We start from the raw sequence: 15,617 nt of genomic DNA on the forward strand, positions 1-15,617 counted from the left end.
TATACTCATAATTTCTTATCAGCTTTGAGCTTGTTACAACAAGAACTTATTCCACCCTCTTCCAGTCTCATGACAACACATCAGAGAATGTCAAAATCCTGTATTAGGCTTTATTCTTTTATATAAACATTAACATTTCTCAAACAGATTAGTTAAAAATACAGATTTAAACAAGAATTTTTGCAATTGCAATGAGTTATAAAAAACAACAGATTATTTTACAGATTGTTACAAGTGCTTTACAAAGGTGCAGAGTGAAGGCCAGTGGCAGGGGACCAACCTCAAGTGCAAAATGGACACGATACCCTCACCACGGGCATAGCGCTCAGATACACAGCCAAAAAAAACAACAAACAAACCAAAAAACAGACAGACAAAAAAACCCCGAGCCATGTGAAACTATGCTCTTGGGATGCTCACCGGGCAAGCAAACATAGACCCCTATGACAGAGAAGAGTCATGAGACCAAGCTACCAGGATATTTAAGGTTACATCTCTGAGATCAGCCATAAGATGTTTTTTCTTGGAAAATAAGGAACATGTTTAAAACAGTATATTTCTATTCTGCCAGACAAAATATTGCTGTAAATCCTAGAATACTTATGGATGTGGATACTTAAAACTTGGGCCATAAATCCAGTGTGGATCTCACAATGCCCAAAGTGAAGAAAGGATACAAGACCCAAGTGTCCTTCTGAAGGAGCTGGCACTCCTCATACAGGAGGAACCTCCATATCCCGTGATCACCACTGAAACCTTGAGCAAGTACTTTGGAAAGACTTTGGCAAAAGGAAGACGATGCAAGTGGATCTGATTACACCCAATATTCCTGCAGCCTGTGATCTGAGAGTTGTGCAGCCCACAGCTTGTGCAATGCCCACATATTTCACTAAATGCAGTGTGTCCTCTCTCCTTGGTCAATACATCTTCACACCCACCTTGGAACACATACCACATGCTCCAGATTCTTGGAAGTTTTTGAGATCCTTCCACCACACCCACCTTACCTAGGTATGAGGCCTACCCACTTATCTTCCTTCTATTCCACCCCTAAAGATAAAATCTATGCCCTGATTTGTTTTGAACTAAAGTTGTCCAGCTGTTAGCAAATCAAAGGTAAATTGAGCTGAGAACCGCCATGAGATAAAACCATGATGCATTACATTAAAAAAAATCCACTACTTTATGCCTGACATCTTTTTGATACACAATGTTCCCTACCCAGAGGACCTCCTTGTTAGACAAAGGGCACTACACATTACAGGAATCCTTTTTCCAAAGGAGGGCCAGAATAAAGGGCAGCTCTAGAGATGTAGTCTCATAATAAAGAAATAAAAGCTACTTCTCTTGGAATCATTGTAAAGGGCAGCACATTCAAGAGATTTTATTTATAGGAAACCCAGTGAAACCCCTAGAACATCCACACTGACTTCCCTGAGCTCCTCAGATCCAGGTACACTGGGGACCCTGCAGAAGCCTTTTGAGCTGGGTTACTCTCAACAGAGAGCTTTTGGCAAGTTTCTGCAAATTCATTTTCATAATCAGCAAGAAGAGGATTAATGGGGCAAACCCTCAGCATATGCTTAGAGAAGAGAAAGACTGAAGAAAAAGGAGTTGAGGGACAGGGGGAAAGGTCTTCATTTCTACCGTTTTCGAATGTTTCATGTTATTACTTTGGGGTACGGGCACTACATCGAAACCAACCCCTCCATCTGATCTAGCCCAGCTGCCTCCTGCATAGTCTCATGACAACACTGAAACCCCAGGCTCATCACTCCCTGCATGCCCAGCCCAGGGTTCAGTGCTTTGGAGAGGGGAGGCTGGCTTCTCGTTAGCAAAGGCTGGGAGATGGCATTATGTCAGCATGTCAGCGCCCTGGGAGCATGCAGTCACTCATGCACATCCCAGATTTCTGAGAGCAGGGGTGGGAGTTTCTTATCCTGCAGCCGAAGGGCAAACACCTGTTCAGAGTGGACACTGCTCAGCGTCCGAAGACTGACCAGCTTCATTAACATCCGTGGAAACATCAAACGGTCCTGCAGGGCCAAATGACAGCTGTTAGTAAATTCACCTAAACTTTGTTAAAAACAAAAAATTACCACTACCGATTACATTACACTGTAATCACAATCCCTACTTCCTCTAGACCCAGCATTCTTCAGGAGGATGCAGTATGAAAGAAGACAAGAAGTACATCATGTCCCAAAAACTCCAGACTTTCCATGCTGCCTAAACTATAAAACATGATACCGGACAGCAGATTGTGACAGCTCACAAACCCTGCATTTACAGGTGCTATCAAAGAGCCCAGAAGAGTCAAGTCTGACAGTACAGGCAGCAAGAGACCTATTAGAGCCAATACTGCCGGAACTCTGCCTGCATAAATACATCTGCTTGCATCATCCCTGGAGATGTTCTGGTCAGGCACTTACATTTGGTCTGTTGATGCAAATGTAAGAATGAAGTGCTTCCACATAGGTGTGCTGCAGCCTCTCCACCAGGGACTGGTCCTGCACATTCGGTCGGTCTGCCAAAAAGCAGGTTAGAAGTAAGCAGAGTAGACATAAGCAGATTGCCACTGGCAGCTTCACTGGATTTAACATCTCTGTCTAACCCCACTTCCTCCTATGGTGTCTTCCCAAAACTTCATCTCACATTCACCCAGCACAGCTGGGAGATATATCCATGAAACTGTGGTAGCTGTGGCAGTTGCCTGTAACCGTTCTTGTTCTCAGTGATGTCCACTGCACATGGGGAGTCCAATCCAACTCCTATAGAGGTGGAGAGACCAAACACATTTACACAGTACTGGTTGGTCTCAGGTTCTTGTCCCAGAAAATATGTGAAGCCACCTATTCAAAAGCAAATGGGAAAGTCTCTCCAAGAGTTGAGCCAGTTAGGAAACAGGAACAAAGAAAAACAGTCATTAATCAGGTCACAAGACAGAAGAGTAGAGGTGGCTTCTTGGCAAATCCCAGTCCTGGCCGGGAGTGATACTGCCTCTTTTCCAGAGTATGTTTGCTTGCCCACTAGATGTCACTCATGCTGTGGGACCTGCATCACACCAGAGAGGTGTCAAGGACATGAAGGGGGCAGTAAAATAGCAATTTCTAAATGAGGAAGATAAATACTGGCTGGCTTTTCTGCACACTTTTCCAGTAGTGAGGAATTAAATTTCCTCTGCAAGTGGCACTAGACAATTCAGAATATAATGAATAATATTCTCCCTTTATCACTAGACTCTATACATGCTCAATTACTCCTTTTCTGCATGTAACATCCCTTCACTCTACTTCCTTTGCTCTCTGACTCACTACTGTAGCTTTTCAGATGTTCCTGGCTTTTTACCTGCAGAGAAAATATTGATGGCAATTAAAAGTGCATATTCAGCATCATTAAGCTGTAGCTCATTCATTCCCTTTGAGAACTCAAAGATGGGGTTAATGAACTCAAACTGCAGACCTGCAACAAACAGAAGAGAACAAGGTGAGGCAGTAACAATTGTCTCCCCTCTCTCTCCCCCTCCCTTTCATGGAAAAGGCTGCCAGAAATCCACTGCTCTACACCAGAGAGTGGGAAGGAGAGACAGGCAGGGAAAAAACCTTACATTATGCTTTAATGAATCCTCGCTTTACATCCACTACTGGTGAGCACCAACAACAGTGGCTGAGGAGTCAAAATATATCTGTCAAATGAAACTATTTCTGGGCTTTCCTAAAGCCTTAAATGCCCCACAGCACATTACTGGGCAACAGCTAAAGGAACACAACATCAGCTATCAGACAAGTCCATCAAAACATCAGAAGGTCACAAGCACAACATTTGTACAGTCCACTCTCACAGCATCACCTCCTTCACACCAGTAGCCTTCATGCTTTCAAATAAACCTTTAATTCCGCTCTTCAGGCTCATCTAAAGCATATATGAGCTGAAAATATGCGGTTCCAAGAACTCTGAACTATGCCATTTCCTTCAGCTCAAAGAACTGGGAGACCTGAGGCAGAGTCTGACCTAGGCTTCCGATCACCTCATTTGATAAATGCAGACAGAAATGCACTGATATTTATTGCCGTAATAGAGACCACTGACAAATCAGGTCTCTTTGTGCTATGTAATCATACTGAAAACTTCAGGCCTTTCCTCCAAAACAGCATCCAAGTTTCTAATTTCCTGCATTACAAATGCATCAGACAAGGAAGAACAAAGTGGAGGGAATAATTCTGGATTCCTGCTTTTTGCCCTTCTAATAACCCGAAGAAAAGGCTACCAGGAAGTGTGTCATAAAGAAAAGTTGTATATACAGGCCATCTCAAGTGGTTAAATGGCTAGTTGTATATACAGGCCATCTCAAATGGTTAAATAGCTAGTCAAGGAATAAAATTTTAAAAAATCAGCTGAAGCACAGGCTAAAGTCTTGTTTTCAGAAATGCTGAAGATACACACTTCTTGTTACTGCATCTGAAATTACAAACACTCATAGCTCCTGGAAAAATACACTTCAGAGATCACAGCATCACAAGCTACCATATAATAGGATGATGAAGTGTCTAGAGCAGTCTCTGGGGATCCTCAGTGCACAAACATTGTATGAACTGAAATGTAATCACAGTAATGTCAGCACTCCAAGCATCCATCCAGATTAGCAAGTGACACACTTGCAAAGGAGAAAAGACTGTGGTTTAGATTGGTATGATCTGATACAGATCCACCACCATGTCACATTTCTACAAGCAAGGAATTTCACACCAACTGCCAGTCCTAGGTGGCAATATTTTAATGCTTTAAGAGTCCAGATTTTCCCAAGCAAACTGACATGTAGAAAAATACATAACATGAACTGGTACATTAAAAGCAAAAAAAAAATATCGTTTGTGAGGCTATTGGTTTGGTCCTGTTCTAAACCTCTCACCACAAACTACTTCCAGCTGCCCACATTAAAAAGGAAAACATGTAAGAACACAAGACAAGACAGCAGGGAGGAAGAAACACCTGTCTAATGCACCACCTGCTTTGGCGAAGTCATCCCGATTATAGCTCAGGTCTTTAAGAAAGGTGATGCTCTCAATCTCCGGATTGTAGCGCCGAGATGTCTCCAACAACATCACCTGTGGACAGGAATAAGATATACTTGCTTTGAAAGCAGGAAGAAATGCTACAACATCAATACATTGCTGACTGTTGAAGTATCTTTGAAAGAAAAACAAAACAAAACAAACACCAAACAAAACCACTCCAGTTTGTCAGAGTGCTTAAAAATTCCAAGACAAAGTCTGTGGTGCCTTGCTTCTGGGAAACGGGAAATTCCTGCTTACCACTACCAAGGCACTTGCCTCATTCCCTTCCTGTATAACCAGGCACTGCAGTACATAACCAGGCCTCTTGCCAGTATAACATCACACTGCTGGTCCCACAGCTCAGATCCCTCAGTATGCCATCCTCAAAAAAGGGATAGAACTAGTTCTCTGGGTGGATAACTCCAAATACTTTCATCTCTGCTGCTATGATCTGGGGTGGAGTCAAACCCTCACCTCTATGGTAGATGTCTTCAGTAAAGCAATCTGATCTTCCCTGGTGAGTTCCAGGAAGCCAGGTAATTGCTTGGCAAAGTCCACGATCTCTTGCACAGAGATAATTGCAAGTTCTGTGAAGTGAGCAAAACGCTGCTGCCTTGCTTCACGGTTATTTGGATCAGGAATCTGGGGCCATGGCTGCAGGAATGGGAAGAGACAGCATATATTTGTGAAAGATGGAGCCAAAGATGAAAGATAAGGTGAAGAGAACAAGGAAAGAAAACAACAACTTCAGAATATCTTTTCCTATTCTTTACAGAGCTTTAGCCCACAGATGCCGTGTCTAAAGCAACTCTGTTCTGCCAAATTTTTTACCTAAAATGCAACTCCCCAAACTTCACTTTTCCTTATTTTGGGTACACTGGTAGAGTTCTTACCGTCACTTTGAGCCTGTCTGTGAAGGAGCGCTGGTTGCACTGCTGCTGAGCGGCCACGAGCTTTTTTATCATGCTCAGCTGTTCTGGCGTCAGTTTGTGGGAAGGGCTTGGTGGATTTGGAGGGTTTGGACGCACCACAACTGTCCGAGCCTGGTCATCTTCCTGCTTCTTCAGTTTCTTCAGTCGGATCTGTTCTTCAGACAGAACATCTGAAGCAGGAATAGCTCATGATCAATCATAGGAACACAGTGGAAACCACACTAAACACAAGGTAACGTGCTGTGGATGTAGAGGCAGAGATCAGAGCTGTCTGTACTGGGCATAGTAGAGTGTACACAACAGAGCCAACAGTGATACTTATTTGTTTTTCTCTCTATTCCCTCCTTAAAGTTGTTTCATTGCCTTTCTTCTAATCATACTGCTATATAAAGTGTTCACAAAAGGCATAAGCTCCCCTCATGATGCCCTGCAGATCTCAGAAAAACAACAGTGACTTTCCCCATAAAGCAATTCCCTAAAGTGTCATGTTACAACAGATGCTCCCTTCATATGGCAGTGTGTCCACCCTATTTTATATTATCCTACTGTTATGTCTTTTTTCAATATTGTTAATTTAACAGCTTGTATCATTTCACTCTCTTCAAAGGTCAGACTCAGTCCTGGGTAGAGTTTGACAGTGAAAGGGTCATTTGCTATACAGGCCATCTGCAGCAAACTAGAGCAGTAAGATACCTCAAGATGAATAATGGAAGAGTAACTTGGCATAAATGTACTGAGGACCAACCCCAGGTCCTTCAGGAAAAGTGTTACAAGTCTCCTTCAGTTGTTAAGTCAAAGGGCAGATGTTAGTTGGATGTAACATGGTAAGGAACAGAACTCAAAGGCATCTGCTCTACTGAGGGCTGATGGGGTCCCTCTGTCAGAGAAAGAGAATCACATTTTTTCTCCTAGGCTTGTCAAACAGCAAAGAGGGATTTAAACTAAATCTGCCTAGGGACAGGAACCTCAACCCATCCCTTTCCTCTCCCAAACCAGTTTGATGCCAGGGCCAGCAAGAGATGCCCAGAGCCTGGAGAGGGTATGCATGTCAGCAGGAGAGCACCTGAAGGGCAGCACAATGGAATTCCTGCCACTCCATCCATTCAGTCAGGTTCATCAGAAGCCAAACTCAAATGCCTCTATGCAAACGCACACAGCACAGGGAACAAATAAGAGGAGTTAAAAACATGCACACACCTGCACAGCTGTGATCATATTGGCATCACAGAGAGAGGGTGCACAGCAAGTTGGCTGGCCTGAATTTCAGGAGAGCAGACTCTGGACTCTTCAGGAATCTGCTCAGTAGAGTAGTATTAGATAAAGTGCTGGAGGGAAGAGGGGCCCAGGAAAGCTGGTTAATATTCAAGGATCGCCTCCTCCAAGGTCTGGAGTGATGCATCCCTGTCTCTAAACTGGAATAGCACAGATTTGACAGATAGATAACTTGGAGGATAAAAGATTGGTTGGATGGTCACATTCGAAGAGCTGTGGCCCATGGCTCAACGTCCAGGTGGAGACCAGTGAGGAGTGCTGTTCCCCAGGGGTTGGTGCTGTTTAACACCTCTGTCGGTGACATGGACAGTGGGACCGAGCACAGCCCCAGCAAGGCTCTGACAGCGCCAGGCTCCGTGCTGTGACTGACACTCTGGAGGGAAGGAAACCAGAAAAGGAACTGATTGGGAAAAAAAAAAAACTCCCTCTATATCTTTAAGAACAAAGATAAATGAAGTTTGACTTTACAAATAAGACTTTAAAAGTGCCGAAATATTCTCTGGCCATTTTTTTTTATGCACAGATAACACAGAAAAAAAAAGAGGTTGTAATGAGGTGGGGGGGTTAGCTCCCCCTGCCATGCCCACAGTGAGAGGACAAGAAGAAATGGCCTTAAATTGAGACAGAGGAGATTTAGATTAGGTATTAAAAAAATTTTCCTTGTTAGGGCATGCATTAGAGCAAGTTGCCCTGGGAGGTGATGGAGTCACCATCCCTGGAGGTGTTTAAAGGGTACCTGAATCTGTGCTCAGTGATATGGTTTAGTGGTTTAAGGGTTACAGTGGTAGTGCTGGGTAGACATTTGGACTTAGTGATCTTAAAAGACCTCTTCCAACCTTGATGATTCTATATCTGCTACACAGAAAAGCAGGAGGCCCTAAAATTGAACAGGTATATAACTGCACTTCTTAACAGAATCACATTAAACAAAGACAAGAACTGGAGAGCTGCTGTAAGACAGCATTCTTGGGATTGGAAAGATTGACAAAGAACAGCAACCTTTATCCCTGACTTCAAATAGGGAGGATGTGTGCACAAGTACATGCACCATGCACAAAATTTACAATTCTAACAGCAAAGGCATTTAATACAATTACCAAAATAAGGATGATCTATAGGATTAGAGAATGCTACTTACAGCATCAGTTTAAGAAGGGAAGTAATTGATCCAAGTGATGACAGTCCCTCATCTTGGGACTCCAATGCATAAAAGAATTTTATCTGGTAACGTGTTACTTGGCTATTAATTAATCTTAAAAACTGCCTATGTGCAAGCTCCTACACCATGCTAAATTCAAAGCAATCTAACTTACTCAGCTTGTCAGGAAGGAATTATTTAACCTCATGGTTCACACTGGCTTAAGAACAATAAACTGGCCATGAATAACTTCAGTCTGGGAATTAGAAGAATGTTTCCAGCAATTACTAGGGGGGAAGTTCTGGAATGACCTTGTAAGTGAAACAGCTGGAGGGAAAAGCCCTTCGTTTCTGTCAAAACTAATAAGGCAAATTTGCAGTGGGGATTACAGCATCAACAAGAATTGCTAAGTTCTTGATAATAACACCAAGATTCCATTTGACCTAATTTTCCTGAGCAGTCTTCAACACAAAACAATTACTAAATGCAGAAACATACTGAGGCTCTTTGTATCTACCTGCAACAAAAGAGAAGCAAAGTGAACAAGTGGTCTGATTGCATTGCTTTTCAAACACATCTGTTTCGTATCTCTTGGGAATGGGGAAATGGGGTAAAGACAACATACATAATGCTGATACAAACCAGTGAGACAAAGGTATATGATGTGCTGTGTTTCATGCTGAAAAACTGAACAGCAAGTCTCCTAGCTCATTGGGACTTAATTTTTGCAAAATTATTTTTTGCTTCTGAAACATCCACTATTCCTAGCTGTTCTGGGTGCTGACTGTCAAAAAAGAAGACTTCACACAGATCTAACTTTAATTGAGCATTCATTCAGTCAGTCTTGACCAGCAAAGGGATGAAACCTGGATACCTTGGCCAAAGAGGGCTGTTCCTGATATGCAAGCAGAAATGTTGGTGAGTATTTAGAAACAGCATCCTTATGGCTAGCGTGAGAAAAATAGCAGAGATCACCAAAGGGAGCAATGAGATTAGCTCATGCACAAACACAGCTGCAGTACTGTGGTGCTGCCCTTGACCTCTTTTGCAGGCTCACAGCAGGAAGCAAAGAAAAGTGCCTGTTGTTCAAGGAGCATGGTGACCAATCTTAACAGTCCTGGTCACAAGCCTGACGTGCCTGACACACTTTACAGCACCCTGATGAACGTGTGAGTCTTTCCTCTGCTGGTATATTCCACAAGTTCTTACAAGGAACAAAGCAGGGCCGGGTGTTAGAGTTCCACTAACAGCCTCGCCTCCCCAAGTGATCCTTATTGAACTCTCAGTGACTTCCCACACACATTCCAACGTTCAGCCTGCACAGCTTCCACGTCCCCCCTCCCCAAGCACTGGCACTGCCCCCTGCCTTACAGCCCCGGTCCCCAGAGCCCGGCTGTGCCATCCCCAGCCCCAGTGCTCACACTGCTCCCGCATGCCGGCCTCCTGGCACTTGCGCAGCCGGCACTCCTGGCACTTGCGGCGCATGTACATGTCCATCTCGCACTTGCCGCCGTTCTTGCAGGCGTACTGCGCGCCCTTGATGACGCTGCGGCGGAAGAAGCCCTTGCAGCCTTCGCAGCTCAGCACGTTGTAGTGGAAGCCGGAGGCCTTGTCCCCACACACGCTGCACACTTCGTTTCCCAGCATCTTAGGGGCTGGGCCCTTCTTCCGCTTCAAGGGGGGATTTTCTATCAAAATGAACGGTAGCGAGGGGAAAAAAAAAAAAAAACAAGTAAACTCACAGACATGAAGGAAGCGTGCCCCAACATCCTCACTCAAACCCATTATCTACCAGCCACACACACTCCTTCTGGGCAAACAAGTCTTCTGCGGCAAATTTACTGACATAATCCACAAGGTTTCACCTCAACTATATAAACAAATATATCGCTTCACGCTTGTTCCTCTCCAAAACAGAGTGAAAGAGCCAAAACACGCTGAGGCCAAGTGTTCTGCACTTTCCAATTACAGTTACGTTACTAATGTGAGAAAGACCTATAAAAAAGTTGAGGTGAAATCCAAAACTGTGCAAAAAGTAAATTTCTTCAGAACTCACCTCAAGTTCTCTTGCTTCTATTTTCTGCCATACATAGGGACAAGAATAAGGAAAAATGTCTCCTCAACTCAGTAGTGACAGAAAGCCAGTACTGAAACTGTGACCCTACAAAAAACAGACTGAGCAGCCAATCCCTGTAACTGAACACTTGGGGAAACTGTTGAAACAGAACACAGCAGCTTGCGGAGTTAGCTGCAATAAGCACACAAGCAGTGCACTTCACAAGCTCTGTGAGCCTTTGGAATCCTGAAGCCAGCATCTCTTCTTCAAGAAGGGCACTCCCCACTCCTAAAGCTGAAATACTCTCATAGTGACAGTTCCTTTACTAAAACTTGTTGTTCTATCTCAAACATGGGACCTTCACTACTGCTTCACATTTCAGCTGGTTTTGTGCAGCAGCTCCCAACTCTTCCTATATCATTCTGAGAGATTTTAATCTTAGTGGCTCTGCATTTTGAAAACATCTTTGGTCTGCTCCAACACATCTTACCTTAAGCACTCCAGTCGAATGCTTGCCAATATTACATGTGCATTCCCCCTCTATTAGCCCTCTCTCTTTTCCTTCCATTTAATTCTAGCTATGCTGACATCTGATATTCTACACAGCTCATAGTGCAGGTATTTTTCTGAGTGTCAGATATTATTGAATCATGGCAGCTGTTATAAAGATTGCAACCAGCATGTCTTGATAAATCTCCAGATGATGTTTAGATATGCCTGGAAAGCCTTTACACTGGAGTTACTACTTAGTTTGAAGAAAAAGGCTACTGCATTTCTTGACCAGCATCACGGTTATAATTGTACGTCTTATTTTTGTACTTACTCTTCCAATACTTCCTTACTTGTGTTTATATTTACTATTCTGCTCAAGTTCCTGAAATGGTAACCAGTTTTAGGTCACTCTCAGGCATTATTATTTGTGTTCCTCAATACAAGTTTCCAGCCATAAGTATCTTGGTGTTGATTTTCAATACCACTGACTTTACAGAGGCCTGGAGGTCACTCAATTTGGCCTGCACTTCTCATTGTAGATTAGACAGCAAGAAAATGTCATCAGAAAGGTTAAATTTCTGATATTCTCCTCTCTTGTTCAACTATATTTCTCTTCACACACTACCAAGTAAAAATTATGCAATGCCTACAGTTATTTCAGATTACTTAGTATAAACACATGTAATGGCAGACTAACTAGTGTAACAACTTTGCTGAAGCCTCAAGTGACATTCATATGCTTCTGAGGAACAGCAGAGTACTCCAATGACTTCCACAGATAAATCTGTCCCTCTTTTGGATTTCTTAGCTTTCTCTAAAAACATTACATAAATTTCTTATTACCTTTTCTATGACTGCTTTATTGAGACAGATAGGTTTATTCTTTGATCTATGCAAATTATTTTCCATCTCTGAGCATGAATTATTTTAGTTACATAGATGATTGTTATTTTCTGTAGTCAAAGATAACACAGAAATAATGTAAGATGTATACAGAAAGCATGAATGCCACTTCTGAACTTTTAACGCTCATTAGGGCCCTCCTTCCTCTGTGGATTCCCTATTTAATAAATATTTTCCACATTTTGTGTCTTTTTTCCTTACATTTTCATAAGGAATTAATCTATCAATTGCTTTCTTTTCAAGTCCTCAGACCCATTTTAAGGACTTTTATTGGACAATCTCATATCAACTTTTAACTACTCTCTTTGTTTCTACTCCACTGAGGAATCCTCATTCAATGTTCAGATTCTCTCTTTGTTTTATATCAAGATTGCCCATTGCCTCACTGCTGAGTAAACACATTAATTTGTCATATTTTCATTAAGAAGATGATCCTATGCACTTATGCTTTCCTTTTTTTCGTGTTACCTGCCCAGATATATAATACAGTCTTCTTACAGTTTGAAAGTGTAGGATTGTGGCTATCAGCAGCAGCTTTAACTACATCAGTTCTATGTCTGATACTCTTCATCCTCAGTTAACCTAAGAAATACATGGAGAAACTCCTACTGTCTTCCCATTGCACCAACTTGTAAAACCCTATCACTTCTTTGCACCACCTACCCTTGTTGGATTGTCACCTGTAGTAAAGCTTTATTGTTCAGCAGCTTTTGGTAAGCCCAAAAAATCTTTATCTTACTGCCATGGACCTAGTCTCTAGAAGGTCAAATAAGCAAAATATTCAACACGTTTATCACTTAGATAAACCCAGTCTTCAGCTATCAATAACTGACTCTATTCTTAGACATCATCTCTGAGTGCCTCAAGCACAGTAGAAATTGTCCTAAAATTTTGCTAAGTAGCAATTCTGCTTACAGCTGAAAGAATGGATAGTCTTTATCATGCATAGATTTAGTGAGAATCTTTGCATACCTGCATGCTCAGGGGGGTTCTCTGAGCCCGGGAAGAGTGCAAGCCCTTCCTCCTCCATTTCAAATACACTTGCCACCCTCTTCCCATGATCCTGTGTGCTGAGTTGAGTGGGACCCATGGAAGCCACACATGAAGGGCTCACTATAATCTCATCGCTGCAGCATTGTTTCTGCCAAGCAAGGGGCCACAGGCATCTATCTTCAAAGTCCTTAGTTTCTCTCTACTGCTGAAAGTCAGGAAGTACCTGTGGAAAAAACAAATAGATGCAAAAGAGGCAAGAGTTCAACTATTTGAGACTATTAACTTCCAAAACCTATTACAAGTTGTATCACAAGCAAGCTTCAAGATTTCATTTCTGTAATTAGCTTTGTTTTATCAATGTTTCCACTCTTAAAACACAATATTTAAACAAACTGTGGGAAAAGGTACAAGACTAGCATATCCAGGTGCAAAGCTATTATTTCATTGCCAACAGATTTATCAAAGCAAGGCAAGTCTTCATTACTGCCAACACTATGAGTGCACTTCATCCCTGATCTCTCCAAGTGTGTAAGAAGGAAATTCCTGACATTATAACCAGTGGCCTTTGTTAAAGTTTCCAGTAACAAATAGCTCAGTGCTGCCAGCTGCCCTGAATTTTGGTGCATGCATTGCAGAGCATATAGAAAATTGGAAAAGAGATTTTTCATACAACTATTTAGCAGACTACAAAACATTGAATTTCCCTCTTAGTATCCGTAGCTGAAGACTGACAAAGGTCAATGATACATCAAAGATAAGGATAACAAATCCTCCCTTCACCTACAGTAAGAAACTGAAAGTCAGCATCCCCCTATGGGAAACGGCCATGATGCCGTCCTCAGGAAATGGATTCACCACGAGCCTTCTGAGGACACCCTTTTGTGGAACCTAGAAACCATACTGAAAAGCATCTTCATTACAGTTAGTAGAGCCCTAACTCCACTACAGAACCTGAAACTGGAAAGCAAATCCAACCACTTTCTCCAAAAAGCCCCACCTGCACAGAAAGGAGCCTACTCAGTAGATTGCAAAGATTCAGTGAAACTCGTGTAAATTGCTAATGTAAACACCCCTAAGCTGATTGAACGTCACTTGATCTTAACTTAGTGATTTACAAATGCAAGCTAAAGAGATTAACTGATTTAAAAAGCAACTACGTGAAAGGCCTGTTTGAATGATTGAGTTCAGGACTGGAAGCCTATCAGTCCCTGAAAGACAGGAGGTGACAGAAAGCTCTGAAGCAGTTTAGATACAAGAGCATCAGGCAAGCAGGGGCATGCCTCACACACTCAAGTGCTCACCACAAAGAGGCAGAAAACCACTGTCCCAGGTCCCTTCTTTCCTCCTGGGTATTTGGACCAGACCACACAACTTTTCTCAGAATGTCAAAAACAAAGATGAAAGCAATGTTTCTAAAAATGAAACACCTCCCAGAACTCCGAAACAGGCATCAAGTATAAAAGCAAGTCACATTGTCATGCCTGCTGAGATCCTGTTATCTCCAATTACACTGTGGATGCAGGTGTTAAAACCCACAGGGCACATTCATTCATGTGACATCTGCAAACATAGCCTCAGACTGCATCAGGAACTCAGAGCTCCCTTTCCTAAGGCAGCTGGAGAAACAGACTATCTAGGATAAAAGCAGTGACAGCAAATATGAAACTTAAACCTACAGACAGAAGGAAGTCCTACTATGGGATAGTACAACCTAACCGATGTGATTTGCAAGCAATTTGAAGAAACTCATGGTCCTCAAAGGAACCCTGTGGCTACCACAATCAACTTCTTAAAAAAAGTCTCCCCAGTAAATCTTGCAGAATCTGAAAACCTTGTGGAAGCAGCATAGAGCACCAGATGGAGATGGGAACTTTACAGCAATAAATCCAAACCCAATTTGTATTCCTAGTCCTATGTAAGCTCCTCACCAATGCTGACACATATCTCTGGACATGTTTGGGCATGAAACAAGAAAGCTAAGAGTAAGCCTCTGCATCTCCACATTCCTTTAAACCACGCAAAAGACTCACTCAAAGATTAATTATTGTGCAGAATGAATCACCAGCAGCACTACTGCAGCAATTTTTCAAAGGAAGGGTTTGGTCACCCATCCAAGGGACTGAGTAACAGTGCTCAGGCCCAGGCCTCCAGTACAGTGACCCATTCTTAGTGCAGCCCTGCCTCAACTGAAACTTATTCCAGAAAACAACAGAAGGGTACAGTCTAATGGGATTTCAGAACTGTGTGATCTACACAATGACTGACATTGCAAGATTGAAACTTGCTGTCAGCAAGACATCTGGAGACCAAAGAGGAGTGTCTGAGAGACTGAAAGCTACCAAGAGGGGAATATAAATCCATGCGCACATTCAGGACACAGCAACAGAGAAGCCACTTTCTGCACTGTAGAACTACCCAATGTGTTTCTGCTTCATGCACTAGCCTCCAACCTCCCCAAAACAGAATGGACCAGATAGAAAAGGTTACTTGTCTTCTCTGCTCCTAAGACAGAGCATTTATCCTTTTGTAGGTGCAATAATAACACTTGCAGGCTGAAAAACTGACCTAACAGTGAATAACAGGACGCTGGTGCTAGGTAAAGAAGCCTACTGAGCATCTTCCTCACATGCACACAAGTGAGAAGCTATGTGACAAGGTCTGAGGCTTAGTTTTCACAGAAATGCATGAGGATTGTTTTTATATGACTAAAAATCTTGCTAAGTTTTGTACTAATAATGATGTTATTAGAGATTCACACCTTCCAATCTGCACCGCCA

At 42.5% G+C, this 15,617-nt stretch overlaps 2 protein-coding genes across 8 annotated transcripts in view; both read right to left on the reverse strand.

Moving 5' to 3' along the window:
• MADD (MAP kinase activating death domain) overlaps positions 1–15,617 on the reverse strand; it is a 99,568-nt gene that overhangs the window by 70,639 nt on the left and 13,312 nt on the right. The gene's annotated exons all lie outside the window — the stretch shown is intronic.
• NR1H3 (nuclear receptor subfamily 1 group H member 3) overlaps positions 97–15,617 on the reverse strand; it is a 30,893-nt gene continuing 15,372 nt past the window's right edge. For all 7 annotated transcript variants that reach the window (XM_058807852.1, XM_058807849.1, XM_058807850.1 and 4 more), the window contains 8 exons: positions 12,820–13,063; positions 9,818–10,084; positions 5,948–6,156; positions 5,529–5,708; positions 5,006–5,105; positions 3,349–3,462; positions 2,433–2,527; positions 97–2,036 (listed from right to left, as the gene is read on the reverse strand). In XM_058807852.1, the coding sequence (XP_058663835.1) occupies positions 1,890–2,036; positions 2,433–2,527; positions 3,349–3,462; positions 5,006–5,105; positions 5,529–5,708; positions 5,948–6,156; positions 9,818–10,084; positions 12,820–12,937 (1,230 nt within the window). In that variant the 5' untranslated portion in view covers positions 12,938–13,063 and the 3' untranslated portion in view covers positions 97–1,889. The remainder of the gene's footprint in view (positions 2,037–2,432; positions 2,528–3,348; positions 3,463–5,005; positions 5,106–5,528; positions 5,709–5,947; positions 6,157–9,817; positions 10,085–12,819; positions 13,064–15,617) is intronic.

Source organism: Ammospiza caudacuta, chromosome 6 (assembly GCF_027887145.1).
Source record: "Ammospiza caudacuta isolate bAmmCau1 chromosome 6, bAmmCau1.pri, whole genome shotgun sequence".
NCBI classification, from domain to species: Eukaryota; Metazoa; Chordata; class Aves; order Passeriformes; family Passerellidae; genus Ammospiza; species Ammospiza caudacuta.